This window comes from Mixophyes fleayi, chromosome 2 (assembly GCF_038048845.1).
Source record: "Mixophyes fleayi isolate aMixFle1 chromosome 2, aMixFle1.hap1, whole genome shotgun sequence".
NCBI classification, from domain to species: domain Eukaryota; kingdom Metazoa; phylum Chordata; class Amphibia; order Anura; family Limnodynastidae; genus Mixophyes; species Mixophyes fleayi.
Genome location: NC_134403.1, coordinates 377509465 through 377536941, shown reverse-complemented (window position 1 = coordinate 377536941; position 27477 = coordinate 377509465). Strand labels below are relative to the sequence as shown.

Below are 27477 nucleotides of genomic sequence, written 5' to 3'. Positions count from 1 at the left end.
ATTTATTCATGTGATACTATTCAATTGGTTTCTTATTGCGATGGGAGGATCCTCTAGGTTCTTTTATTGAGTTATACCAACACAAATTCTCCGCAGCGCAATCTGTCCTGTTTGTCTTTAGCTTAAATATAAAACCATTAATGCGGTGAAGTAAATATAATTCCCAATAATGCAGTGACATGATCGCAGTGACAAAAATGCAGTGACAGAAATACAAAAGCATTATGTAGTAATAGAAATGCAGTGGCAGAAATGTAGTAAAATAAATATAAAACGTTTAATGCAGTACAATAATTGCAGCGACAAATATGCAGTAACATAAATATAATACCATTAATACATTGACATAAATATAAAACCAATAATGCAGTAACATAAATGCAGTGCCAGAAATGCAGTGACATAAATAGAAACCATTAATGCAGTAACATAAATGCAGTTCCAGAAATGCAATAACATAAATATAAAACTATTAATGCAGTAACATAATTATAGTGAGAAATATGCAATGATATAAAACCAATAATGCAGTAATATAAATTTTAGACCATTAATGCAGCAATCAAAATGCAATGACATAAATGCAGTAACATAAAAATAAAAATATTAATACATTAATAGAAATGCAATAATAAAATGGCAATAACTTAAATATAAAACTATTAATGCAGTAACATAAAATGTAAACTATTAATGCAGTGACAAAAAATGCAGTTATATAAATAGAAAACCATTAATGCAATAATATAAATACAGTGTCAAAAATGCGGTAACATCAATATAAAACCATTAATGCAGTGATGTAAATATCTAAAACCATTAATGCAGTATCATAAATATAAAGCCATTAATGCAGTACCATAAATATAAAACAATTAATGCAGTGACATAAATAAAAACATGAATGCAGTAACAGAAAAGCAGTGGCAGAATTGCAGTAACAAATATAAAACCATTAATGCAGTAACATAAATTTTAAACAATAAATGCAGTGGTCAAAATGCAGTGACATAAATACAGTAACATAAATATAAAACCATTAATGCATTGATATAAATGCAGTGACAAATATGCAGTGGCATAAATATGAAACCATTAATGCAGTAACATAAATGCAGTGGCAGAAATGTGATAACACAAATATAAAACGTTTCATGCAGTACAATAATTACAGTGACAAATATGCAGTAACATAAAAATAAAACTAGTATTGTAGTAACATAAATAGTGACAAAAATACAGTAACATAAATATAATACCTTTAATGCATTGATATAAATATAAAACCATTAATGCATTAACATATATGCTATTACAAAAATGCAGTAACATAAATATAAAACCATTAATGCACTGATATAAATATAAAACCCATTAATGCAGTGACATACAGCTTAAACCATTAATGCAGTGATCAAAATGCAGTAACATAAATATAATACCATTAATGCATTGACATAAATATAAAGCCGTTAATGCAGTGACATAAATAAAAACCATTAATGCAATAACATAAATGCAGTGACAGAAATGCAATAACATAAATATAAAACTATTAACAGAGTAATATAATTGAAGTGACACATATGCAGTGATATAAAACCATTAATGCAGTAATATAACTTTTAAACCATTAATGCAGTGATCAAAATGCAGTGACACAAATGCAGTAACATAAATATAAAACTATTAATGCAGTGACAAAAATGCAGTAACTTAAATATAAAAGCATTAAAGCGATGATGTAAATATAAAAACATTAATGCAGTAGCATAAATATAAAACCATTAATGCAGTGACATAAATATAAAACCCTCTCTCCTGCCACTTGTCAGTGAAAACTATTAATGCACTAACTTAATTGCAGTGACAAATATGCAGTGATATCAATAAAAAACAATTAATGCTGTAAAATAATTGCAGTGACAGAAATACAGTAACATAAATATAAAACCATGCATGCATTAAAAGAAATGCACTGTGAAAAATGCAGCATAATAAATATAAAACCATTAATGCAGTGACATAAATATAAAACCCTCTCTCCTGCCACTTGTCAGTGAATATCGGGTGTGACGTCATCACGTCTGACATTCAGTGACAAGCGAGGAGGGAGGATGCTGGGTTCCGGGCGCCGCCGGATTGGTAAGTTTTTTGTTGTTTTCTTCCCTCTCTTCCCGGCCGCGGCACCCTGGGGAGCCGTGGTGCACACTTTGGGAACTGCCGGCCTAGCTGATATATGTATATAGACACATATCGGCATACTTGACAACTCTCCTGGAAAGTCCGGGAGACTCCCGCAATTTGGGTCAGTCTCCCGGACTCCCGGGAGAGTTGGCATTTCTCCCGCATCCCAAAACTCCGTTGTTAAAATGACGCGATTCTTGGCGCCACCCCCCCACCGTGGCAAAACATTGTTTTACCCGTGGGGGCGGGGCCAAAGTGACGTGATTCGAGACTCCCCGCCCCCTCCCGGATGTCGCCTACGGAAAGGCAAGTATGTATACCGGCATTGCCTTGGTTACATCAGCATTTCATAATACACACAGTAAAAGTACAAGCATAATAAAATGGAGCTCAGTGGCCATTGTTTTTGGCCTGGCACTATGTATATATATATATGGGGGGTATGAGATATAGATAGATATATATATATATATATATATATAGGGGGTATGAGATAGAGATAGATATATATATATATATGGGGGTATGAGAGAGATATATATATGGGGGGTATGAGATATATATATATATATGGGGGGTATGAGATAGATAGATATATATATATATATATATATATATATATATATATATATATATATAGGGTATGAGAGATATATATATGGGGGTTATGAGATACATATATATATATATATATATATATATATATATATATATATATATATGGGGGTATGATATATATATATATATATATATATATATATATTTATATTATATATATATCTATGGGGGGTATGAGATAGATATATATATATATATATATATATATATATATATATATATAGGGGGTATGAAAAAAAAAAAAAAATATATATATATATATATGGGGGGTATGAGATAGAGATAGATAGAGATAGATATATATATATATATATATATATATATATATATATATATATATATATATATATATATATGGGGGTATGAGATAGATACATATATATGTAACCCTATAAGCACAGTAAGAATCTGTTACACCCTCTATAATAAGCAGCATAATAAGAAGTTCATTGTACGATGTAGTAGACGAGCTGGGCACAGCCACTCACCGCGCTCCTCTCACCCTGACACACGCTGTATGAGGCTGAAAGTCATTCTGCTATTGGTCAGCATGTCTGTGATGTCACAGAGCAGCGACCTGTCTATGCTTTTGTCTCCCGGTTTCCGGTGCTCGAGAGCTTCAGAAACACCCGGACCGGAAGTACGGGAGCATCGGCTGTACGGCAGTAACCGGGTATAATACAGCGGGATGTGTATATCTGCGGGGACCAGGGAGAGAGGGGGGCTAGGGGCTAGGGGCTAGGGGCTGGGGGCTGGGGGCTATCTGTAGTCTGGGAGTCTGTATGTTGTGTGCAGGGTGATAGTAACATGTATACCCCTCTGATGGCAGTTAGTGATGTCATTTATACCTTGGTGGGGGGTGTGTATATATATATATATATATAAGTAATAGTAGGGTTTATATCTTGGGATGCATTGACGGCTGTACAGATGGTAGAGGTGCAGGTTACAGATATATTATTCTATATTTGTTTCCCACTGAGTGGGGATAATTGACAGTGATAGTTATACGCTGATGGGGGTTGAGGAAGATAGTGACACTTATTCCATAGTGTGTGTATGTATAATGTGTATATTTATAATATTATTTTGCTGTTTCTGCTCCGTTCAGATCAACACTGAGTGTTCGATGGCGACTCTTTCACTCCAGTCTGACCCATTCACTGAAGGCAGCATCTCCGCTGCTAAGCCCCTGTCGCAGAGAGTGGTCAGACATGCCCTGGCAATCCTGCATCTTCTGTCTACAGAGGTGGGACCCATTAAATCAAGTATTGTTGCATTGTATTTCTACTAATTATATAGTATTGCTCTTTTCATACTTAGCCCAGATATCAAAGGGCTGAATGTGCTTATCCGAAATCTGCCCTTCTGTACACTATACCACATTTGTAGCTCCCATTATGTCCACTCCCCCCTCATTAAGTATTTAGATGTAATGTAAGTGAAGTTGTTTGTTTACACTCTTTTCACAACAACACAATTAATATTATCCTTTTTAAATAATTAACTGTCAAAATATCGGAGTGCGGTAAGGTAGTAAAGACCACTGTCTGTAGATCGTGTGTCCTTGGCTGCTGTTTTATCCACTCACTGCAGTGGATAAACTGCACACAGTGGAACACAGTGCGTTCCATTATCCTGAGAGGAGACAGATGACTAACGGTAAAACTGTTCTTAAACTGAGGGACAATGGATAGCAGGCAATAGAGCATATCCTACTCCAAGGACATTTGTCTGTGGTATAAGGAGATGTCAAATCGTGCCCTCTTCAAATCTTACACCAGCCTCAGTGTATTTAGAGGAGTGGTGAAGTCTCCCGGAGAGGCCATCGCTGCATACATACTTCTGTGGACAATGTGGCTAAAATAAACATAACACATGATTTTTCATTAGCCATAAATCCTCTTAAAAATAAAGTATAAATGAATATATAGTTATTAAAAGAAAATTAGATTCTCATTAAAGGACCACTAAAATATAAAAAAACAAACTATTCACTTCTGTTTTAGTTCTTCGGTCATAAAATACTGACCATCCAAACATGGAAGGGATTTGGTGAAACCCTGCACATTGGTGGGAGAAAGGCGAGTATTTTATGATGGGGACTAAAATAAAGTGAATAGTTTTTGCAGTTAATGATCCTTTAATTCCACGGGCCGCATGCAGCCCAGCCCGCCTGTAAATGTGGCCCAGCGGTTGTGGCAAGGGGGCAGCGCTGTTAATGAAAAAAATATCCTTACCTTGCGGTCACGTCAGCTGGCGCTCCGGCTCCCTCCCTGGTCTCCTCCTCCGTGCGGCGCTTGCAGTGAATGTCGGGGGTGATGTCATCACACCCGACATCCATTGCGTAGCGCAGCACAGAGGAGTCACCCGCGCGAACTATCAGCAGCAGTGAAAGATTATCCAGTATCTTATTGTTACTCTGAATTTGGACTTTCTGCACCATGCACTTATGAACTAGCTGTGTTCTCTGTATGTATTTAATATTAAGAGATAATTGTATTTTTAATATTTTAAACCATTTTAAATGTGCAGGGCTGAGTAGGGTGAAATTATCACCCACTGTTACCCTCATCGGAGGCTGCTCCATGAGCCATTTTTCCCGCCACCCTATCTTTAAATCTCTGTAGATTTCTATTAGTCCTCCTGATGCTCCTATATTGGTGACCATTTCAAACTGGTCAATAAAAAAAATGATTCATGGGTGCAGAAAGAGAGGAAAAAAAAGTTTTTGGCATTTAATTCCCCGAACCCCACTAAGGGACAGATGCAGGTAAGTTAAATTGCAGCTGGTAATGGGACTACTGCTTTAATCATGATTCTGCAACAATTTCCGTAACTCTTACTAACTTCATTTCCAAGTAAGTTTAATATGTTAACTATGTTTTCTATGTTTTTTGGGATGATCAGCTATCGTTAGTGTATTGTATGTGCGGCCCAAACCAACTCGTCGTCTTCCAATGTGGCCCAGGGAAGCTAAAAGGTTGGACACCCCTGCTTTAAGCCATTCCTACATGTACATATACAGTGCTGGAGTGTTTAGATCCCAGTTGTCCTGGACTTTGTTTTCTATGTTCCTGGTCACATGGTCTCTGTACATAGCTTTCAGAGTGATGATTGGACAGCCCAGTGTACAAGTCTGTGCTTCCCAAACCCAGTCCTCAGGGACCCCTAACAGTGCAGGTTTTTCAGGTCACAAGTAAAACAATTGGAATCACCTGCAAATCTTTCAAAATGTGTCCGTCAGTAATTAATACACCTGTGCTCCAGCAAAGAGATATGGAAAACCTGCACTGTTAGGGGTCCCTGAGGACTGGGTTTGGGAAACACTGTTCTAGATAGAAGAACGTTCTGTCACTTCCCATTTATCATCCTATTGTTCATCTCTATACCTGTTGTACCCATTTAAACTTTTCCAGGGTGCTGAGCCCTGGAGAATGGAGCGTTCTTGGTGCAGCAGGGTAAATTTTTCTGGAATATGTGTCCTCTTTGGTTCTGTTTCCTGGGTGCGGAGGTTTATTGTAACTTAAATTCTCATTGCCAGCACATAGAACTTGCAATTGTTCATAGTGCTTCAATGCTTAAAATATATCGGCACCTAAAACAACAATTATAATTTGATAAAATAAAATATTAGGATTATGGCTATTCATTCCTTTTGGAGAAATGTTTGCTTCGGTTGGTTATTATTAGTTTTTTGAATATCACACATACTCTGTCAGGGTGAGGTCCCAAATAATATATTAAATGAATAGATATGAATGTACATGTACAAAATCTTTCAAAACGTTTGGTCAGTCAACCTGGGGAAGGAGGGTAGGGAGGTAATTACTTTAAGATCATCCGAGACGCCAGTTCTTCTTTCAGGAAACTCAATTAACATATGCAGATCACATCCATGTATTCAGACTCATCGCTCATGTCCTTTCCTATTTAGTGTAGATTGTCTAATTCAGGAATTTAAAAAAAAAAAAGTAAGCCACTAGGTGTAAATTAGGGAAAACCATACGCTAAGTAGCCTATGCAAATGATATCAGCTACCGATTCCTGTATATAGGAAATATTAACTTCCAAGAACATGTCTTCATATTTCATGTTTTGGGAAATTCGTGTGTCACTTTGTACTTGGCAAGCAATGCACAAGGTGTGTGCGGTATAGTTGGCCTATATACAGACAAACCACAGGAGTTGCCTATTTTTTGGAATATTTGATAGTGTTGTAATTCCATCATAACTGATATGTAAATGTGTGGATTATAACCAGTTTATTGAAGGGGGAGTTATGCCTCTGATATGTTCTGGAAAAGTTATGTAAGGTCAAAGGTTTGGGAGGGACATTTCCTGGCCATACCAGGCAACGGGATTCTCGTGAGGCGGGTGTCCTCATTTTAGCGGGAGCCACAATTTTCAGCCAACTCATGGCTGCAGTAGTTCCCTGCCCTGGCTCCTCATCCGGTGCCATTGTTTCAGACTGTACCTAATTGGATACTCAATATATAATATTCTAGTAGTTCTTCCTGCTCTGCTCTCATGTTGTTGTGTGTTTTATGTGCTCTGTTGCTTGTCTTTATAACCAATGTCTGGCTACCTTAATACCTTATTATACCTTTTATAGGTTATAATAGGTGAGGTGTTATTTTCTTATATTATCTTCTAGTGTGTATTTGTATTTTTCTAATTCACCATTTCTGAAATAGAGCCATCCAAGACTAAATGGTTCACTGGAAAGTCTGTGCAACACTACTTGTGCCAAATGTAATGCTACATTTCTTGTGGACAGCCTGACCTGGCTGCCATTTGTGCAACATGTGAGACGTGTTCTGTCATTAGTGGTTGCTTGTGACTGCACCTGCGACCATGGAGGAACAGGCTTGGGCTAAGTCACTGGCATCATCCATAGTCAAACTCGCTCGGGTAATGTCTTGCAGAGAGGTAAGTGACTCTTCTCTTACTGTACCCGCACAATACCTTCTGCCATCACAGCCTGTGCCATCCACTGGTTGGGCTCTCCAGGCTGAGGTGGGTTTGGCGTTGACTCGAGCTGAGTCCGCTCAAGGTCTTGCACAGGCTGCTTCCTCATTGGAACGTTTCTTTAGCGCCTCCCGAAGGCCATCGGGCAAACAGCCGGTACCTGAGATGATTAAGGCCCCTATTTCTGAATCTGATCTTTCGTCGGATGGGGAGTTGACTCGGGAAACTTAGAGGGAGGTAACTTATAGTGCAGAGGACACTTCGACATCAGACTGTGGAGGATTTAATCCTGGGTGTTGGGCAAACTTTGGGGTTTAACAGATTTCTCTGGCTTCCTCCTTTTTAAAAGGCAGAAGAAGCAGACTGTTTTCTGCACTCTGTTTCCTCAGCTCTTAGAGTTGTGTGCTGAGTCCTGGCAGAAGCCGGACAGGAAGTATCAGATGCCAGGTAGATTTTACTCTCTTCACCCCTTGTCTTTGGAGGAGTCTGTTTTAAAGTGTAAAGTTCCCCAAAAGTGGATCCTCCCATTGCCCACCTCACCAGTACCATTGCTATTCTGGTGCAGGGTGCGGATTCGCTCTAGGATGCTACATAACGCCCCCTTCTTTCTGCATATCTGGCAGCCGGAAGATAGTTTAAAACAACCATGTCTACAGCTTGGGTCAACAAAACTATTCGGACCTGGGCAGAACAGCTGGTTAAGGGTCTTCAGGAACACAAACCTAGGACTAAGTTTTTGGCAATAGCTGAACATATTCAGGAAGCTTCTGACTTCTTAGGTCAAACATCTTTAGATGAAATTTCCATTAACACCAGGCTTTCTGCTCTCATTATTGCAGCCAGGCGTTTGTGGCTGCACTTTTGGTCAGCTGATGTGGACTCTTAAGTGTACGCTGGAGTCTCTGCCATCTGATGGTGTAACTGTGTTTTGATTCTGAGCTGAAACAACTAATTCAGGTAGCCACAAGGGGTAAGAGCTCCTTTCTTCTTGTCAGTGATGCTAAACCAAAGCAACCCAGATTTCGGTCTTTGGATGGTCAAGGGCAGCTCCTTCCAGAGGACGATCTTCTTTCTCCAGAGACGGTTCCCATAGGGGCTCCCAAACTGTCAGACAAGACCTCGGCATGACTGTCTCACTTTCCACGATTCTGTAGTGGGGGCCCATTTGATGCGATTCCAGGATCAGTGGTGAGCTTCAAATTGGAATACCTGGATTTGAGGCATTGTGACTCAGGGGGCTAAGTCATAGACCTTGTATGCTTCTCTTCATGCAGATTCTTCACCACAGGTCTGCCCTCATGTGGACTCAAGGCTTGCACTCCCGGGGGCTATCTGGAAGCTACTTGTCTTGGGCATGATTGCTCTGGTCTTGTCTTTGGAAAGAGGTTTTGGGTTTAATTCCAATCTGTTTCTTATCCCAAAACCGTACAGCTTGTTTCACCCGATTTTAAAGCTCGAAACGCTTAACAAGTAGGTTCTGGTCTTGGCATTTCGGATGGAGTTGTTGCAGTCCGGGATCGCGGGCATGGAGCAGGGGGAGTTCCTGGTATCCTTGGACATAAAAGATGCTTACCTGCATGTCTATATGGGACGGTCATCGGATACTCCCCTTTGCAGTCCAGGGGTGCATTACCAGTTCAGGGATTTACCCTTTGATCCTGCCTCCTCCCCGAGAGGGATCACCAAAATTATGGACGGTATACTGCGTTCTCGGGGCATCACTATCGTTCCATATTTGGATGACCTGTTAAAGGTGGCATCTGAATGGGTGGTCCTTCAACAGATTCAAGTGACTATTCAGTTTTTGAAATCTCATAGCTGGATTCTGAATCTGCCCAAGTCGTCCTTGACTCCTGCTCAGCGGATGTGACTTCTGGGCCTAGACTTCGACACTTGGATGACCGTAGGCGATCCTCCCGGAGGACAAGGTTCTTTCGCTTCTGGCCAGACAGGAAGTGCCCTTTCTCCACTGCATGAAACTACTGGAGCCATGGTGTCCATGTTCACAGCTGTGCCCTTTACCCAGTTTGATTACTGGCCACTCCAGCAGGAGCATCTGAAAAAATGGTCAAGATCCTCCTTTCCTCTGGACAGGCAGTTCATCACCCTAACCACAACCACGCGTCACTCCCATACATGGTGGTTGACCAGAGCACAACTGGTCAGGGGTCAGTCTTTCCAAACTTGGGGGTGCAACTCTGTTACCACAAACATTAGTCTATCTGTTTGGGACGCGGTCAACGGTCATCCAGGGCCTCTGGTCTTCGCTGGAGTCCTTCTTCCCATCAATGTTCTGGAACTTGGAGCAATATACAGGGCGTTTGTTCAGGGTCAAAGGTCGACAGGCCTCTCAGACAATGCTACAGCAGTAGCCTACCTGAACCATCAAGGGGAAAGACTCAGTGCTGTGGTAATGCAGGAAACTGTGCATATTATGGCCTGGGTGGAATGTTATGTCCCGGTGATACCGCCCATCTTCATCATGTGGGTGGAGAACTGGCAGGCTGATTTCCTCAGCCGAAACAGGATACACCCGGGGGGAGTGGTCCCTTCACAATGGAGGTCTTTGCTCTTCTGGTTCAATATTTGGGGTCAGCAATCTCGTGGCGTCCCATCGGAACTTCATGGTCTGGCAGCATGGTACATGGATACCACGGCGATCCTGTGGCGGTTTTGACTGGTATACCTGTTTCCTCCGTTTGCCGTGCTGCCACTGGTGCGCAAGAAACTCAAAAGAGAACAGGTTCCCGCCATTCTGGTGGCTCCAGATTGACCACACAAAACATGGTACTTGGACGTTCTAGGAATGCTGGTCGATCCACATTTCTGGGTGCCTCTTTGTCCAGATCTTCTGGTGCAAAGCCCTTTTGACTGCCACTGTTTGTCTCCTGGCTTTGATGGTGTGGCTACTGAAGCCCTATGGTTTCTCGCACAAGGTTTTGCAGCCCATGATCAAGGAGAGGAAACCATCTTCCTCTGTGGAAAGCTTGCATCTGGTGGTGTGAAGGTCCCAGTATTATTCTTTTCCGCCTATTCTTTTTCCTGCAGGAAGGTTTTGACAGGGCTTCTTTCTCTCGTCTCTGAAACTGCAAGTTTCTGCACTCTCCATATTCTTTCAGTGCAGATTGGCATTCATGAAGGCTGCCCAGAATTCTCTACAGGGGTTCTACATGCCCAGCTCCCCATTTGTACATCCAGTAGAACCCAGGGATCCTAATTTGGTGCTCATGACTTTTACTAAAGAACCCTTTGAGCCTTTGGATTCTGTTGATCTCCATTCTGTTATTAAAAGGTAGTGTTTTTCTTGCTATTTCCTCTGCTTGTTGGGTGTCTGAGTTGGAGGTGTTGTGCTGTAACACCTCCTTTCTAATATTTCATTCTGAAATGTTAGAAAGGGGTACATTGCAATAAACCTCATTTGTACTGAAGGTGGTCTCTTGTTTTCACTTGAACCAGGAGATTGTTGTTCCGGCGTTTTGTCCTAGGTCTCAGACTTCTGATGCCTCCTTGTATCTAGTGGATGTGGTCCTGGACTTCCAGTGCAATGTTGACCGCATGGTTTCCGTTCATAAAACCAGTGACCTTTTTTGACCCTGTATGGTGGTTGGCTGGCTTCTAAGCAATCCATTGCTTGCTGGCTTATGTTCAGGCAGCTTGACCAGTGCCCATGGGTTTGAACTCTCATTCCACCAGGGCTGCTGGCGCTTTGTGGACTGTGCGTCATGGTGCTACAGTCGAACTGTTGTGCCGGGCTGCGACATGGTCGTCTGTCTACATTTCTTCTACGTGTTACAGGGCTTTGCACCTCGGAATGCTAGCTTTGGACGCAAGGTGTTACATGCAGCTGTTCCAGTGTAATCCCTCTCTTAGTGGCAGCTTTTGTGTGTCCCCAATGTGTCAGTGTCCCTCAAAGGCTGTAGAATCCATTTCTCTGACTCCATTCTGGGACGCTGTGCACCCTCCCCTTGCTCTGGTGCTTCTATTGTTCTTTGTGTTTCCTGTTAAGCTGTTTTATTGTTACGACTTGTTAGGTCCTCTCTTCTGGGCTTTGTTATATTAAAACTGAATATGGCTCCAGATGGGAGGGGCATAGTAGGGGAGGAGATGGTGTTAAAGGGCCTTTACTCCCAATCCACCTACTGTACCCCAATTTGTCGCAGTGTCTCCCAATGTAGTCAAAGAAATGGATTATACAGTGAGTAAAAATATTCTAGTTTTGGACAAACTATAATTGGCATCCAGGGGACATTTCCTCCCCCACATTAGCATATATACAGCCCCACTGAATAACCTCCCAGTGAAACCTGCTTAAATACCCTGTGTATAAGAGGGCGTCCTGCCAGCTCTTGTGACTCGGTCTAATAGAAGGACTGTTCATTTCATTCTGCCTTGTCCCATGCATACAGATTATTATACGTATTTATTCTTTATAATTATATCCCGTTTATTTTTTGTATGTAATTTATATTCTTTTTTTGTTATGCCCAAATACCCTGTATATTATGTATTGTATATTGTATATTAAATCTAAAGTGTACGTTTTGTCCTTGGTACTCTAACGAATCCATTAGCCTTTTATGAATCGTATTGTCTGACCACTTTAACCCTTTGAATCTTGGGGGGGTATTCAATTGTTTCTTTTAACGCGCTAAAACCCAAAAAAACGAGCGCTCTAAAAAAAACTTCATATTATACGGTAATTTTGCGCGCGTAAACAGTTAATACGGTACTTACTCGCTGCCAGCGGGCTGAATTTCAGCTCGCTGCTCAGGGAGCTGCGAGATGAAATTTAGCGAGTAATTACCGTATTAACGGTAATATTTTTAGAGCGCTCGTTTTTTTTGGCTTTTAGCGCGTTAAAAGAAACAATTGAATACTCCACTTGGTGTGTGTGTGTGTGAATTGTTGATCCATTTGACTAACACGTTTGTGTGACAATATCTTGGGGTCATATTGTTCTGATTGAACAGGGGGTGGCAGATCAAAGGGTGTATGGGTGTAAGCAGGGTTGCCAAGAGGAATTTGGGGCTCCAGAACAGCAACTTTTTGACCCCCCCCCCTCCATAGATGAGAAGGGAAAGGGTCAAAAGGGGTGAGGCCACAGTTTTGGGGGTGTGGTTAACATGGGAAATGTGTAGGTACATGAAATATTGAAAACTGGGCAATAAGTGATCATAGTATATAATACATACATTATAATAAAACATTACATTTATCACACCAAACACCAGCAACATCACTACCCACCCCCTGGTACAACATTACAAGTGTCCTCTCCCCCCAGCATACTTACCTAAGCCATGCTGGTCCAGCAGAGTGAGCTGTGAGATATAGAGCTCCTCAGACAGTGTATCAGGTGTGATATCACACTGTCCGGAGGCAGAGAGCTGCTGCCTGCCCCCTCCCCATATACCCAGCCTACCACCCCACCCGCGGGTGTCCGCGCGCTCATGCTGTTGCTGAGATGCGTGATGCACGTGGACTAAAAAAATAAATTTTTGGAAAAGAAAATACCCCTACTTGCCAGTGGATGGAGGGACCCTGGCAGGCTTGGGCACTGTTTGGGGGCGATTTAGCAAATCTATAACCTATGTGATGGATGATTGCAAGATTAAGACCTGAAATTGTGTGTACTCCCATACAGTAACATTGGGAAGTTACCTACCTGACATTTCTATTTCTGTTGACATGACCATAAATCCCAGCCCGCAAGCTTGCTGCCTAGGCGTGGAACTATCCTTTGTTCCTCACATCAACTCTATATTTAAATCATGTTGCATACATTTAAAAAAAAACATTTCTAGAATATGCACATACCTTACACAAGACACTGCAAAAACTCCTAATTCATTCACTACTCATCTCCCTCATTGACTATTGCAATTCCCTCCTTCCTGGTCTTCCCCTGAACAGACTCAAACCCCTACGATCTATTTTGCACACAGCGGCCAGACTGATTTTGTAAATTGTTCATCCTCTCTTCAGCCCCTCTCAGTCTCTACATTGGTTGCCTGTTTTATACAGAATCCAATATAAAATTCTTCTACTAACATACAAGGCCATCAACAAAACTTCACCAACATACCGTATTTGCCGGCGTATAAGACGACTGGGCGTATAAGACGACCCCCAACATTTCCACTCAAAATATAGAGTTTGATATATACTCGCCGTATAAGACTACCCCCTCTTCCGCACACCTTACGGTACAGCTGCGGATGAAAAAAACAAACCTTGGTCAATTGAATACCCCCCATATGTTCTAATAAAATGACAACAAGGGGATGTTGGGCAGGAGCGCGCTTCTCTCATTACAACGTGTAATGACGTCAATCTGTGGTAAGACAGGCTGGTGTGACATGTAACTCTGTGTTATGGAGACTGGAAAGCTGAGCATCTACTATATCAATAGACATGACTATAATATGTTAGGCATCAGCTGTCATATTCACAAATGATTGAAAAGTTTTGTTAAAGCTATTAGTGTGATCACCAGTGTATGTACTAGGACCACCATCATTCAGCCACACAGTGCAGGGTGAGAACTGGTGCAGGCATCTCCATCTGAACCATGCAGCAGAGCGGAGTTGATCTGAGCCCTATTTAAGCTGCTGCTCCAGTCCTGCAGATACTGCTCCCCACCCCTGATCTGTACCTCTGGACAGCAATGGGGTGACATAACACACACAACCCCCCCCCCCCACGCCGCGCCAGTGATACACGCCGCCCATTGTCTTCAGTCAGCTGTGTAACCCCGCAACTCTTCCCCCGGGTACCTGTCCGTGCAGGAAGATGGTTTTGTCCCGTGCTGACTCTCTCAGGACAGTCTTGAGTCGGAACCCGGAGAAGGGGATGTTGTGTCTCCACTGAGCTCTTCGCATCCCCGCTGTCGCCATTCTGTCGTCTTCCCGCTTCCTCTTATCACCGGTAGGAGCCATTGTTATTAGGAGCATGCGCGGTGTGGCCCAAATGCAGCGCCCTCTGCTGCACAGCTTTCTGAATCAAACCACTCCACTGCCTGCACCCGGCGTATAAGACGACCCCCCACTTGGAGGCATGTTTTTCAGTGCAAAAAAGTCGTCTTATACGCCGGCAAATACGGTACATCTCATCACTTGTCTCAAACTATCTCCCAACTCGTCCCCTCCGTTCTGCACAAGATCTGCGTCTCTAATTCACTCTCATCACATCCTCCTATTCCACTCTGTGGAATTCCCTCCCTCGCACAATAAGACTTTCCTCTGGTATATAAACCTTCAAGCATTCTCTGAAAGCCCAGCTCTTCAGGCAAGCTTATAATATTCCTCAATCACCCCCTTATCCTCCCTAGGTTACCCTATAACCACCCTTTACACAATTCACACAAGACAACAACCCTCTAACCCCCTGAACAACACTGCAGTGTGACTGAATCATATAGCATACTAAGCACTTTTTCCCTTTGCTATCTGGCTGGACTTGGATGCATGAGGTTAAGTCTACATATTGCATTTAACTCCCATTGTCCCATACATTGTAAGCTTGTGAGCAGGACTCTCTTACCACTGTGTCTGTATTACCCAGTATTGTAAAGTGCTCCAGAATTTGCTGCCATTCTATAAATTGATGATGATTGGGAAGCGCGTTCCTGATTACCCTAATAACATAGTCTGGGATTCATGTATTGGTCTAATCATGTAATGTTTGAATCGTCAGCAATATTAGTATTTTTCCTGGGGTTCAATTATGTTTTCAGACTATATCAATTTGCAGCAGATTTTTATTATTGAAGAGAGAACTCCTAGGCGCTAAACAAACAAAACAATGTAAACAAAAGCAAAAGCCACACAATAAATATAAAATATGTATTGTAGCAAAAAAATGGTAATCTACCAATAAAAACAAAAGCTTCTGGCCAGAAAGCATGAAGACACAAAAATAAATGTCAATATAAACATAAAATATGTCCAGAAAAATAAGAATAAAAAACGACTCCTTGGCTCCAAAATATATAATAAAAATGTCTCCAATCACAGTCCACAAATAGCTGTCTCGTCTATATCCAGAGAAAAGAGGGATCCGTCATAACAGCCTCCCAGCAAAAGAAACATATAGGCGAGTACTTACTCAATTCTATGGAAGAGTCCAACGTGCAGAGAGTTGGAGCATAACAGTGAGAACTAAAAAGAATCCAGCGTGTAGAGAGACACCGACCTACTGAATCAGCCAGCCACTCCTGCAGCTTCAATAGGTTCCTGTACGTAGTAGCGTCCGGCACAGCTGATATCATATAACTTCAGCGAGCCACTCCTGCAGCTGCAATAAGTTCCTGTGTGTAGGAGTAGAACTTCAACGATCCAGTGTAGGGTAGTAATTGATAACGGCAAATGAAATGCCCAAATCCAGACTTCCTGCCGGTCAAACAATAGCGATTCTGCCGGTTTGAAAGTGTAAGAGTGTTTGATCGATCAAACAAAATAAATAATTCCAATTCTACGCGTTTCACCTGGAAATAACCACGTCTTCATCAGGGATTGAAAGTGTATAATGGTAATGTGCACTGACGCTCTTTTATATTTCCCTCCCTTCAACAGTAATTTTGATTGGTAGCTCATTCAAAGGAGGTGTATCCTTTCAATAAAATGGAACAATAGTAATGGTTTTTTAAAAAATAGATGTGAGAAAAACCTTATATAAATGTAAATCAAAAAGTAATACAAATGAACATGAATAAAAATACAATAAAGGTTTTTAGCTATCCCCAGATAGAAAGGTCCCCAAATCAAAATCCACATTGAGACCCTTGGGCGACAGGGTGCCCAAATCATAAATCCAACGAGCCTCTTCTTTTGAAATTTTACTAACAAAGTCCCCACCCCTCCAATCCTTAGGGACTTTTAATGCCCACAAATTTTAACAGGGAAGGGTCACGAATGTGAAACTTAGTAAAGTGCTGCGGGACACTGCGCGTTTCTAGTTGATTCCTTATGTTCCGTATATGCTCGGAAATTTTAATCTGAAGAGTCCTGATGGTACGCCCTACATACTGAAGGCCACATGGGCATTCAATAAGATAAATCACCCCAGTTGTATTGCAGGTGATTTTTTTCTTTAATCTTAAATTCCTTGCTTGTTGAATGAGATTTAAAGGACTGTGTGGGAATGGTATTCTTCTGCCTAGTCGTTCTCCAAGCTATACAATGGTTGCAAAAATAGAAGCCCCCTTCTCTTTCTCCCAACCATGTTTCTGAAGAGTTCCCAGCAATGGGTGGAAGAAAACTTGAAACTAATTTATTCTTGAGGTTATTAGCCTTCTTATAGACAACTGGTTTTTTTGGTAAAATTGAGGAGAGTTTTTCATCTCTTAAAAGGATATGCCAGTGTCTTTTCGATATTTTTTCAAATTCTCTAGAGTCACTGCTGAACTGTGTAATGAACAAGGAAGGGGCAAGTAGGATTTTGAATTTTTTTCTTCTTTTCCTTTGAAACAAAGAGTGTATCCCTCTCCAATTCTTTAATTTCTTGATAAGCTATACCGATGCTAGCTGCGTCATAGTCTCTCTCTAGAAACCTATTTTTTAAGGTCATAGCTTGGTCTTCAAAAACTTCTTTATCCGTACAATTACGCATAATCCGCCTGAACTGGCCCTTGGGGATATTATTCAGCCAACTCCTGTGATGGTTACTATTGGCAGTTATGAACGTATTACAATCCACTTTCTTAATATACGTTCTAGTTTTTAAAGAACCATCAGTCACATAGATTTCCAAATCTAGGAATTGGACCAATTCTTGGCTCATATGAGCTGTAAAGCATAGATTCAGACCGATAGAATTAATATATTCAAGGAAGGCAGTACGTTTGCACCGAGACCCCTTCCAAACACATATGACATCATCTATATATCTGCGCCAAAGAATAATGTCTTTAAGAAAGGGATTGTTGCTCCAAATTTGGGATTCTTCCCATTCCGCCATAAAGAGATTGGCGTAACTCGGCGCGAACTTGCTGCCCATCGCTGTTCCACGGATCTGTAAAAAGTAACTGCCATCAAACCAAAAATAGTTGTGTTCCAGCACAAACTACATAGCATCAATAATAAAGTCAATTTGTTTATCCTTCAAATCCGATGCACAAGTGAGTATATTTTTGACATAGGCACATCCAATACTATTCTCTATAACCGTGTAAAGTGATGTAACGTTGCACGTGAGGAGTACAAAATCTTCTTCCCAAGTGAGTTCATTCAGAGTTTTCAGAATATCTGTAGTGTCTTTGATATAACTTTTCTGCTTTACCACATAGGGTTGTAAAAACTGGTCTATGTATTCTGACAAATTCGACGACAGAGAATTAATGCCAGAAACAATTGGCCGTCCCGGAGGATTTTCCAAATTCTTATGGATTTTAGGGAGGCAATATATGACCGGTACCCTCGGATACTCCCTGAGCAGATACTCAAACTCTTGTTTATTAATGATCCCTTCTTGCAAACCACCTAAAAGAAGTTCCTTAAGTTCATTATTGAACAAGATGGTAGGATCAGTGCTTAGCTGTTTATATGTAGTATCCTATGTGGCATAGTATGTGACATCCTTTAGTTGGTTAGTATGTTTCTTTTTCATAGTCCACCCTATTGAGAATAGTAACTCCTCCCCCTTTATCTGCTGGTTTTACGACAATTGACCTATCGTTCCTCAATGCAGTAAGGGCTGTATTTTCCAATTTAGTAAGGTTATAGAAAGTTCTATTAGTTCCCAATTGGAGTTTTTCCAAATCCTCTTCCACTAGTTTCTGGAAAGTTTCAATGAAAGGCCCTTTAGATGGCAAGGATAGAAAGTAGATTTGTTCTTCAGCTCCGTATGTTTAAATAATGCATCTTTTCCAACTTCTGATGCTTTAGAAAAGAAGGATCTTCCTATTGTATCATGTTGGAAATGCATTTTCAAAGTAAGTTTATGTATAAACTTTTGTAGATTAATATGTGTCAAATTTATTCATCCTTGAACTTTGAGCAAATTTCAGGCCCTTCTTCAGTAGTTCAACTTGTGGGGTATTGAGCTCTATATTGCTAAGATTCAAAATTCCTCCCTTATCTACTTTCTTATCTTGGGCCTTGCCCCTAATTCCCTTTCCTCCACGTTTTCTTCGAGGTCATTTAATTATCTCTTTAATTTTGGTGTCACATTCCTGTAGACGTGGTTATTTCCAGGTGAAACGCGTAGAATTGGAATTATTTATTTTGTTTGATTGATCAAACACTCTTACACTTTCAAACCAGCAGAATCGCTATTGTTTGACCGACAGGAAGTCTGGATTAGGGCATTCCATTTGCCATTGTCAATCACTACCCTACACTGGATCGTTGAAGTTCTACTCCTACACACAGGAACTTATTGCAGCTGCAGGACTGGCTCGCTGAAGTTATATAATATCAGCTGTGCCGGACGCTACTACGTACAGGAACCTATTGAAGCTGCAGGAGTGGCTGGCTGATTCAGTAGGTCGGTGTCTCTCTACACGCTGGATTCTTTTTAGTTCTCACTGTTATGCTCCAACTCTCTGCACGTTGGACTCTTCCATAGAATTGAGTAAGTACTCGCCTATATGTTTCTTTTGCTGGGAGGCTGTTATGACGGATCCCTCTTTTCTCTGGATATAGACGAGACAGCTATTTGTGGACTGTGATTGGAGACATTTTTATTATATATTTTGGAGCCAAGGAGTCGTTTTTTATTCTTATTTTTCTGGACATATTTTATGTTTATATTGACATTTATTTTTGTGTCTTCATGCTTTCTGGCCAGAAGCTTTTGTTTTTATTGGTAGATTACCATTTTTTTGCTACAATACATATTTTATATTTATTGTGTGGCTTTTGCTTTTGTTTTGTTTACATTGTTTTGTTTGTTTAGCGCCTAGGAGTTCTCTCTTCTATTGTTTCTATTGTGAGGATTTGGGGTTTCCTCTGCTTTCCTTTTTGGCAGCTTGTTTTATCTGTTTTCTGTTGATTAGGAAGCGCAGATTAGGATATCTAGATTTTTATTATTATTTATATAACTTCACTATATTATGTAGAGCTGTACAGAGAATATTTGACATTCCTATCGGTCCCGGACACACACACAGTAATCAAATCATGATACAAGAGCAATGCTAACCACTGTGCTACTGTTAATCTTTTTAGTTTATATTGATGTTGACTTGACAACAGTTTATTACTTTGCTGAGATGTTCTGTTTTTATCACCTGGCGTCTGACCATTATCATTCTTTATGTATGCGGTTAGATGATAATTTAGTGAGCTCTGCATATAATAAGGGTCCTTTCTTCTGCAGCACAGTTTACAAGAGAGCATTATAGTTTATTACTGTGTTGTGTGAAAGTGATCTTCTTGTACATGTGTAATAGTTGGGTGTCTTCCTTCCAGGATGAAGTGGTGACAACAGGGGACAATGGGATGTGTCTATCGCTTGATAGGCGGATTAATGAAAATAAACTTTTAGTGGATCAAATCATGAAGCTAGTCCTAGGGATCCTGCACCTGGTGAATGAGGTATGTCCAGTCCCCTGTCCAATCTGTTACTGAGCTATACAAACGTACAGAAATGCAGTTTGTTCAATTTATAGCTTCACAACAGGTGCTTGAAAGGGCGTAAAATATACAGACAAACTTCCCCAGCACAACGTTATGAACTAGTAAATGAGCTTCTACTTGTACATAATTCTCAGTTACACACATCTGCCTGATAAGCCCCTAAACAATGACTTCCTATGTACTGGGTCATACATTCATGTGTTTTTAAATTGAGAGCTAACTAGCCAAGAAATACCCCAAGAGCTTTCAAATGGCAATATAGGACTTACACAAATATATCTGATTTCCCCCCTTCCCCTCTGTTACTGAACCACCACATAATGTACAAGCTTCAGCCTCCATTGAAGCTGCAGGAAACTATTGGAGCTTGTTTCTATCTTGTAGAGCTTGTGTGCCTATGTTTCTGCTTGTACCATTACTGCACCCTCTTACAATGTTACTCTGCTTGTACCATTACTGCACCCTCGTACAATGTTACTCTGCTTGTACCATTACTGCACCCTCGTACAATGTTACTCTGCTTGTACCATTATTGCCCCCTCGTACAATGTTACTCTGCTTGTACCATTACTGCACCCTTGTACAATGTTACTCTGCTTGTACCATTACTGCACCCTTGTACAATGTTACTCTGCTTGTACCATTACTGCCCCCTTGTACAATGTTACTCTGCTTGTACCATTACTGCACCCTTGTACAATGTTACTCTGCTTGTACCATTACTGCACCCTCGTACAATGTTACTCTGCTTGTACCATTACTGCCCCCTCGTACAATGTTACTCTGCTTGTACCATTACTGCACCCTTGTATAATGTTACTCTGCTTGTACCATTACTGCCCCCTCGTACAATGTTACTCTGCTTGTACCATTACTGCACCCTTGTACAATGTTACTCTGCTTGTACCATTACTGCACCCTCGTACAATGTTACTCTGCTTGTACCATTACTGCCCCCTCGTACAATGTTACTCTGCTTGTACCATTGCTGCCCCCTCGTACAATGTTACTCTGCTTGTACCATTGCTGCACCCTCGTACAATGTTACTCTGCTTGTACCATTGCTGCACCCTCGTACAATGTTACTCTGCTTGTATCATTGCTGCACCCTCTTACAATGTTACTCTGCTTGTACCATTGCTGCACCCTCTTACAATGTTACTCTGCTTGTACCATTGCTGCACCCTCTTACAATGTTACTCTGCTTGTACCATTACTGCCCCCTCGTACAATGTTACTCTGCTTGTACCATTACTGCCCCCTCGTACAATGTTACTCTGCTTGTACCATTACTGCCCCCTCGTACAATGTTACTCTGCTTGTACCATTACTGCCCCCTCGTACAATGTTACTCTGCTTGTACCATTACTGCCCCCTCGTACAATGTTACTCTGCTTGTACCATTACTGCCCCCTCGTACAATGTTACTCTGCTTGTACCATTACTGCCCCCTCGTACAATGTTACTCTGATTGTACCATTACTGCCCCCTCGTACAATGTTACTCTGCTTGTACCATTACTGCCCCCTCGTACAATGTTACTCTGATTGTACCATTACTGCCCCCTCGTACAATGTTACTCTGCTTGTACCATTACTGCCCCCTCGTACAATGTCACTCTGCTTGTACCATTACTGCACCCTCGTACAATGTTACTCTGCTTGTACTATTACTGCACCCTCGTACAATGTTACTCTGCTTGTACCATTACTGCCCCCTCTTACAATGTTACTCTGCTTGTACCATTACTGCCCCCTCGTACAATGTTACTCTGCTTGTACCATTACTGCCCCCTCGTACAATGTTACTCTGCTTGTACCATTACTGCCCCCTCGTACAATGTTACTCTGCTTGTACCATTACTGCCCCCTCGTACAATGTTACTCTGCTTGTACCATTACTGCCCCCTCGTACAATGTTACTCTGATTGTACCATTACTGCCCCCTCGTACAATGTTACTCTGCTTGTACCATTACTGCCCCCTCGTACAATGTTACTCTGATTGTACCATTACTGCCCCCTCGTACAATGTTACTCTGCTTGTACCATTACTGCCCCCTCGTACAATGTCACTCTGCTTGTACCATTACTGCACCCTCGTACAATGTTACTCTGCTTGTACTATTACTGCACCCTCGTACAATGTTACTCTGCTTGTACCATTACTGCACCCTTTTACAATGTTACTCCCCTTGCACTATAGTAATAATTTCTAGACATTATGGCTACAGCTTGGTTTGTCGCACTGAAACAGGAAATCATATGTATATTTGCATCCATCTAGCTGAATAGGTTCAGTTGTTGCCAACTTGTTCGGGGATGGTGTTACCCTAATCACTGAATATATTACTAGTCCAAATTTTTGTGTGTGTTAGAAGTAATGGGGAATCTGTTCCATTTATGAATCGTGTAGATTTGATAATCCTGTTTTAATGTAAAATATGTTTAAATCCAGTGTTAGATCACGCCCTGCCTCCTGTGACTAGAGCTACCCCCTGATGCTAAAAATAATGGCTTGGGTATGAAAAGGTGACAGTGAAAATTTCTATACCAAAATGTCTATATTCATAAGGTGTTGTAAAGTCGGCAATCAAAATGTCGACATAAAGACGAGTTTTAAAATGGCACTAAGGGGCAGATATAATTGGCCACGCATTTTTACAGCTACTACGGTAAACGTAATGCTCATTTTTGCACGTACCTCTCTGGGGTGTGAGCAAAAATGAGCGTAACTTCTGTAAAAAAGTATCCGCGCAAGGTGTCTCGAAAATGCTCCAGAGGCACATCGCACAGATTATTTTTTTAACATTGAATTCCCCCCTAAATGTTAAACAACAAAAAAGCCAAAATAAAAACTGTGTCCAGCCCCCCCAAACAGCTTAACTTACCTTAATGCTGCCAGTACTGGTACTATCAAAATTGGGGGTTAAAAGTGCGGGGTTCGATAAATATTACTATTACCAGCACTAGGCTTTGCCGGCCCACACTGGTGGCACTATAGCAGGGAGTCCCACAGTGTGGGGTCCCCATGCCGTAGTACCAAATCAGGCCCGGGCTGTTTTCCCTATGGAGATCGCTTCAGCAAAAAAAAGAAAAAACAAATACCCCCACCCCTCTTCCTGAGCTTCACACAGCCCTGTATATAACATGGGCATATGCGGCAGCTTGGATCCCCATGTTATAAATATCAGAGGCTTCAGTACCTGGAACAGTGTGTGGGAGGAAGCAGTAGGCCCAAACCAGCTAAGGTAGAGGCAATCCGAGACAAGCCTGGACCCACAACTCGGAGGCAGGTCTGGCAATCTTAGGGACTCCAGAATACTACAGACCATTTTTCCCTGATGAACTTCATTAAAAAAAAGAGATAGTAGACTAGACCCTCGCTTGTGAGCTGACCTTCCAGTGATTGACAGGCCCTGGTGCGAGGTCCTTTGGTGATGGCACCAAATTATAACAATGACTTAATTGTACAAACTAATGCACCACAGTATGAACTTCTGTGGGAAAAAGAAAAATGATGGTGCAATTTACAATTGTGATAGTACTAGCTGGAGACTTGTCTAGAGCTGGAGTATGGTCTTCAGGAAAAAGTGGATTTGTGTAATAAAAGTAAGTGATTCCAAGATACAAATAGAGGATATAACCCTGTTCTTTCTGGTTCTCTCTCTGCCTGTAGAAGACTGATTTCATATTCTCTGTTTCAGGGGCCCCTGCCTCCTGACAATGTTAATTTCTCGGCTGAAGAGTGGGTTCATGTAGAGAGAGAGCAGCGAGAGCTGTATAGCAACTTGATGACGGAAAATGATCAGACCCTCCAATCTCTGGGTATTTATAGCTCCTATATCAGCAGTGATACTATTTGTGTAATGTTACATTATTTCACCTTCTGAGGACCATTTCCTTATATTTCCTAAATAGAAGATTTACAGCTGCCTGCACTTTGGATTAATAGCCTGACATCTGTAGCTTTATATTTATATACAAGTTAACCCGTGCATGATACTCATGCATTCTAGTCAAATCAAGCTACTTAAGGTGTTAAAAAGGTTCTTGTCATGCATTTGGGCCTAGCCCAGGCCTGCTCAGGGGAAGAGCGTTACTTCCCGACGCAAGCGCCCTTTTTTAACGTGGGTTTGTCCACATGTCACCACCTCATCATTTTTCTCCATCACCTCATCCTTCATCTTTATCGCCACATCTATCCAGATGTCTATCCAGACACAGGGATCTCTCTCAGCGGACCTGAGTATCACACTCCTCTCGCTCTGTCACCCCCGGCAACCACCAACCACTCCCAACTGTCACCCCCGGCAACCACCAACCACCCCCAACTGTCACCCCCGGCAACCACTCCCAACTGTCACCCCCGGCAACCACCAACCACTCCCAACTGTCACCCCCGGCAACCACTCCCAACTGTCACCCCCGGCAACCACCAACCACTCCCAACTGTCACCCCCGGCAACCACCAACCACTCCCAACTGTCACCCCCGGCAACCACCAACCACTCCCAACTGTCACCCCCGGCAACCACCAACCACTCCCAACTGTCACTTCTCCTTCAAGAAATATATATATATTTTTTTAAAATCTTTATAAACACTTTTAACAATTAACAAATTAAATGAACAAATTAAAAACATCTTAGTATACCAAATTTCAGCCCTTTCTGAGTTGTTTTTTTTTAACACACTAAGAATTTAGTAGGTCAGTGTATAACTCCGCCCAGCAGGTGCCACTGCAGCTTGTTTTGTTTTTTTTTCACACACAGACACACGCCACTAGGCTTTTATATAGTTGATCAGTTTTATTGTTCACAGTACACTTCCTATATTGTACAGCTCTGCAATCTATAGCTGCACAATGTGGGTAAGTAGAAAGATTATTTTCTTGTCAACACCTACGATTCATTGATTGAGGCTTTACAGGGTTTTGTTTTTGGATGATTGTTCTTTTTCCTCCTGTGTCTGACATGCTATATAGTGAAATCTATGAGTGTGTAAGAAGCGGTACATGAATTTAAATCATGCTTGTTCTTCTCACCAGGATCTTTCTGTGTGAAAACAGAGAATCCTCTGGCAACTGAGAGCGAAGAGGACATGACCGTGACTCCGATAGAGGAAAACCCTTCAGATCCTGTGACCGTTACAGCCCACAATGTCAAACTAACTTACACCGATTCTCAGACTGATACTTCTAAGAGTCCTCTCTCAGATTCCTATCAAAATACTTTTTTAGACCCCCTAAAGAATAGCAGTCTTTCTACATTCAGCGAATCTGCTAATCCTACAAGTACTAATACAAGTGTGTATATGAGTCATTCCACAGCTACTCTCAGTACCTACCCAACGACATTCACAGATTCCTGCAGGGATCTCTACATGACTACATTTATAGATGCTACAAATACTTGCCAGAATGCGCTCATGAACAGCTTCGCAGAGACCTATCGAAGTAATTCCTCTACTGAATTCCCAGGTGAGTAATGCATACGATAGAAAACCTTGGCTCTTTGTCAGCCTCCTAGTTACAGGGGGTGAATCCTGACACAGACTAAAGGGTATATTTACTAAACTGCGGGTTTGAAAAAGTGGAGATGTTGTCTATAGCAACCAATCAGATTCTAGTTATCATTTATTTAGTACATTCTACAAAATGACAGCTAGAATCTGATTGGTTGCTACAGGTAACATCTCCACTTTGTCAAACCTGCAGTTTAGGAAATATACCCTTAAGTCTTCTAGTCCTATCTGTTATAGGTGATGAGTGGTGTTCTGTTTATTTAGAGAGAGCTCACTATTAACCACTTCCTATCCGCTAAGGGTTATCTATGTTCTTCAGAAACCACTATATTCAGATGAGTAAAGTAGGCGTCAACATCATCTGTTAGTGAGTGTCTGGGTTCAGAGCTGTACTCTGGAATCATTAAGTTGGTTTCTGGGCAACCGATCGCTAAAACACAGCTCACTCCTTTTCCTAATGTGGAAGTGATGCTTCTGCATTGGGGGAGCTGTAGATACCATGGAAATCCTCATCAGTAGTGATCTATTACACCAGCATTTGAGGGGAGTAAATCCCTTTATCTGATTTATGGTGGTACATGGACAGTGGCTTATGGTTTACATCCTTAGAAGCAGGAAACCCTGTTTCTCAATTTAGATCTAGCCCCGTAAGACACAAGAACAGAGGAGAATAAAAAGGACAAGGAATTTCTGAGAGGTTTGGTCTGTGTTCCACTTTAATATTGGCGAAAGAATTATCAGTGAATACAAAAATCCTCTATTCATCCTTGGGTGACTCTAGAGAGACAGGGTATAGAGTGTGCTCGCTGGAGTGTTGGCATTTTCAAATTTAGCGCTGAAATACAGGCTTCTACCCCTCTATACCCCTTTGGGTACATTCTAACCACAGTTTTTGTTAAGTGTCCGCAGGAGCTGGGTGAATATATGGCAGCCCTGTACCTTTATTATGTTTTTCTTGTAAGCACTGGTTTTTGTTTTTTAAATTTTTATGTAATTATGTTTGGCCATGGACATTTATTCCTGAGCGCCTAGGTGCCAAGGGCAGCTCCTCCTGTTGCTGGCAGCCACTATCTGTGGAATCTGCTCAGGTAGTACGTGGGATCCCCATGCCCCCTGCACCATTGAGCCAAGACTGGCATTGAACTATGCATCGGAGCCACGGCAACACCCATTAAGTAGACCCACGCTCTTCTGGGGCTGCCCTGTTATAACATACCCCACGAGGCACTGGATGGCTACAGGGGCTGTCCTTCTGGATGGTAGGCATATAAGTGCTGGGCCCTGGGAGGAGGTGAGATCCCTGCAGCGCCGTCTCCCTGGTGGGGCTTTCTAGGTAGGTCAGCCCTTCAGAACAGACACCGCAGCCATTTTGGGAGTAGTCTTGTGCAGCAGTACTTATCCTCTGTCTACATCCTTGGCTGCAGGGCTTAGTGGTGAGGTATTGGGGATCTGCTTTGTGTTTGTTTTCTCCCTTATATAGGCTTGTGTCTATACTGTTCCACATCTTCCTGAATTCTGCAACTGTTGTCTGTCCTCCTTTTCTTCCCTTGTTTTCTGTTATTTCTGAGAAGATGAGTCTCTCCAAGGCTAAACCTGGAG

At 41.6% G+C, this 27477-nt stretch overlaps 1 protein-coding gene across 2 annotated transcripts in view; it reads left to right on the top strand.

Annotated features, from left to right (window-relative positions):
* Window positions 1-3369: 3369 nt before the first annotated feature.
* The window catches only part of LOC142139717 (uncharacterized), a 38887-nt gene continuing 14779 nt past the window's right edge, over window positions 3370-27477 (top strand). For both annotated transcript variants that reach the window (XM_075197587.1, XM_075197586.1), the window contains exons 1-5: window positions 3370-3478; window positions 3917-4054; window positions 20187-20312; window positions 24060-24180; window positions 25403-25834. In XM_075197587.1, coding sequence (XP_075053688.1) covers window positions 3389-3478; window positions 3917-4054; window positions 20187-20312; window positions 24060-24180; window positions 25403-25834 — 907 coding nt within the window. In that variant the 5' untranslated portion in view covers window positions 3370-3388. The remainder of the gene's footprint in view (window positions 3479-3916; window positions 4055-20186; window positions 20313-24059; window positions 24181-25402; window positions 25835-27477) is intronic.